We start from the raw sequence: 2,500 nt of genomic DNA, 5'->3' as shown, positions 1-2,500 counted from the left end.
GCTAGATGTTAAGACTGGCGCTTCTAACGGTGGGACGGTGAAAATAATGCGAATACCGTTCGGTGGCGGAATGTCGAAGATAGGCCACTTTGATAAGCTAGAAAAGATCGGCGAAGGCACTTACGGAGTGGTGTTTAAGGCGACCGATATCTTGACCCAAAAATGTGTGGCTCTGAAACGTATTCGGCTGGACAGGTATCGTGTTGGTTCGGGCTGACTTTACCGCAAAGGATAATAACAATGAATGTAAATGGTTTCTTTCAGCGAAACGGAAGGTGTACCTTCAACGGCCATGCGCGAGATATCGCTGTTGAAGAGCTTGAAGCATCATTCAATAGTTGAACTCTTCGATGTCATCATTATCGATACTAGCATCTACATGATCTTCGAGTATCTCGATATGGATCTGAAGAAGATGCTGGATAGACACAAGGCTAGTTTCAGCCCGGCGCTGGTCAAGAGCTACATGCATCAGATGCTGGACGCAATAGCACATTGCCACCTGCACCGCATTCTGCATCGCGATCTGAAGCCACAGAATCTCCTCGTGGATCGCAAGGGCCATCTGAAGCTGGCTGATTTTGGACTAGCTCGTGCCGTCAATCTACCCATTCGGGTGTTTACCCACGAGGTGGTGACGCTTTGGTATCGGGCGCCCGAGATTCTGCTCGGCACCAAATTCTATTGCGTTGGTGTGGACACCTGGAGCTTGGGATGCATCTTTGCTGAAATGCTTATGAAGCGGCCACTGTTTCCGGGCGACAGCGAAATCGATCAACTGTACAAAATCTTTCGCCAACTTGGCACACCGACCGAGCAGAGCTGGCCAGGGGTTTCGCATTTAACCGATTACAAGAAAACTTTTCCGCAGTGGCAAGCCGGTACAATGCCGCTTGAACTAAGAACCGAACGAGATGCACTAGCTCTTTTTAATGACCTGATGCGGTACGATCCAACAGCACGGCTGTCGCCAAAGGATGCCATGAGTCATGGTTACTTCGATGATGTACAGTTAGTTCCACCGGAATTCTAGCCGCCATCACATCAACTTCTCGATCTCACCCCTGTATTCGGAAGATTTCAATCGAAACAACCACTGAGCTCAATAAACGGTTGCTTTTCTACGCCAAAACCCTGTTCTGTGCTTCTGAGAGGTATGAAGAATAGTATGAAATCTTGTTTTCCGGTAATGTATGCCAGTTCCGGTACCGGTTTATTTCGACCTGAAGTGACTTAATGAAATTCAAAACCATGAAGAACAATTATTGAAATAAAGAAAAAAAATCAATGAGAATGACGAATATTGGCCCAAAGAATCCTGAAATATTCTATGGATTGGAATCCAAAAAGTGGGAAATCTTTTTCTTAAAAGTAAACCCCTTCATCTTCTTCAGCTGCTTCAAAGTTCGAGTTTCCTACGAAGCTTGCGAATGCTTCATCCGATGGACCACCACCCCACTTTGCCGCCTCACCACCGCGCATCGTTACATTGTAGCAAACGTTTTCGCTCTTCACCAAACTCTGGCGTAAGGTGTTCATTTTGTGCGTAAAGTCACGGCTGCGGGCCGATGACACGCTCAGAAATCCGCGGTACAGATCCTGCATGAATCGACAATGCCCGAAGCAACTATCGACCTGCCCAGAGCCCAGCCCGTTAATGCACTTTCGCATAATCTCTCCGCTCAAATCACCCAAACCGAGCACAAAATCAAGCGGCTGCAGCAAACAAACGCTTTCGAGAGTAGCCTGGCTTTCGTTCGTTGTCGCTGGCGGGGATTCCGCTTCCGCTTGTCCATCGCTACCCTCGGCTACTTCCGCCGTGGTGGCTACTTCCGCTGTGGTCGAGTCGTTCGGTTCGTTGGTAGTTTCTTGCTTCACTGGTGGTGTAGCCTCATGTTTATAACTTAATTTTTCCTGCACTACCTGCCAGTGCGAAATTTCCTGGCCGCTCGAGTACTCGTAGAAGGAATAGGCCTCAATAAACTCCTGCATACCGTGTGTATACGCTCGAGCGTACTGGTATGCATCTTGGCCTCGTAGTTCCTTCGCGATGATGAAAAACTGGTTCCGGAACAGATTCTCCAGACGCTGCTTCGCTTCCTCGCAAACTTTTGCATCGTTGTTTTTCCTGAATCCGTGGAATAGTTTATCGTTATATAAATTATTGTACTTGACATCAGTTGAACGAAACGTACCTGGGATCGATGGTGTGTAGTAGGAAGATAATGCGCTTACTTTCGATCGTTATGTCTCGACTGCACTTCACAATCCGCTCGTGGCGATCGTGCTTCGCATCGAGTTCGCGGGCGTATCCGCGGAAACTCTGAATAATAGGATTTGTCTCATCCAAGGAACTCCCGGAACCGGCATTTTGCCCATCTCTGCCTCCACGGCGGCCTCCTCCTCCTCCTCCTCCTGCACCACTTCCACCACGGCCACCGCTACGACCGTGGTAGTTTCGTCTGTTACCACGATTTTGGCTCATTCTTTTCGATTCAAG

The 2,500-nt window shown here is 48.4% G+C and overlaps 3 protein-coding genes across 3 annotated transcripts in view; 1 reads left to right on the top strand and 2 right to left on the bottom strand.

The window, feature by feature from the left end:
- LOC125949764 (cyclin-dependent kinase 2) overlaps nt 1-1,068 on the top strand; it is a 1,162-nt gene extending 94 nt beyond the window's left edge. The window contains exons 1-2 of the mRNA XM_049677093.1: nt 1-195; nt 265-1,068. The exon at nt 1-195 is cut by the window's left edge and continues 94 nt beyond it. Of these exons, the coding sequence (XP_049533050.1) occupies nt 47-195; nt 265-1,033 (918 nt within the window). The 5' untranslated portion in view covers nt 1-46 and the 3' untranslated portion in view covers nt 1,034-1,068. The remainder of the gene's footprint in view (nt 196-264) is intronic.
- The window catches only part of LOC125949769 (26S proteasome non-ATPase regulatory subunit 8), a 594,091-nt gene that overhangs the window by 325,140 nt on the left and 266,451 nt on the right, over nt 1-2,500 (bottom strand). The gene's annotated exons all lie outside the window — the stretch shown is intronic.
- Nucleotides 1,169-2,500, bottom strand: part of LOC125949758 (translin-associated protein X) — a 1,429-nt gene continuing 97 nt past the window's right edge. The window contains exons 1-2 of the mRNA XM_049677084.1: nt 2,196-2,500; nt 1,169-2,128 (exon numbers count right to left, since the gene is read on the bottom strand). The exon at nt 2,196-2,500 is cut by the window's right edge and continues 97 nt beyond it. Of these exons, the coding sequence (XP_049533041.1) occupies nt 1,366-2,128; nt 2,196-2,485 (1,053 nt within the window). The 5' untranslated portion in view covers nt 2,486-2,500 and the 3' untranslated portion in view covers nt 1,169-1,365. The remainder of the gene's footprint in view (nt 2,129-2,195) is intronic.

This window comes from Anopheles darlingi, chromosome 2 (assembly GCF_943734745.1).
Source record: "Anopheles darlingi chromosome 2, idAnoDarlMG_H_01, whole genome shotgun sequence".
Classification (NCBI taxonomy): domain Eukaryota; kingdom Metazoa; phylum Arthropoda; class Insecta; order Diptera; family Culicidae; genus Anopheles; species Anopheles darlingi.
The sequence above is the reverse complement of the archived record's forward strand: the minus strand, read 5'-3'. Positions and strand labels throughout refer to the sequence as shown.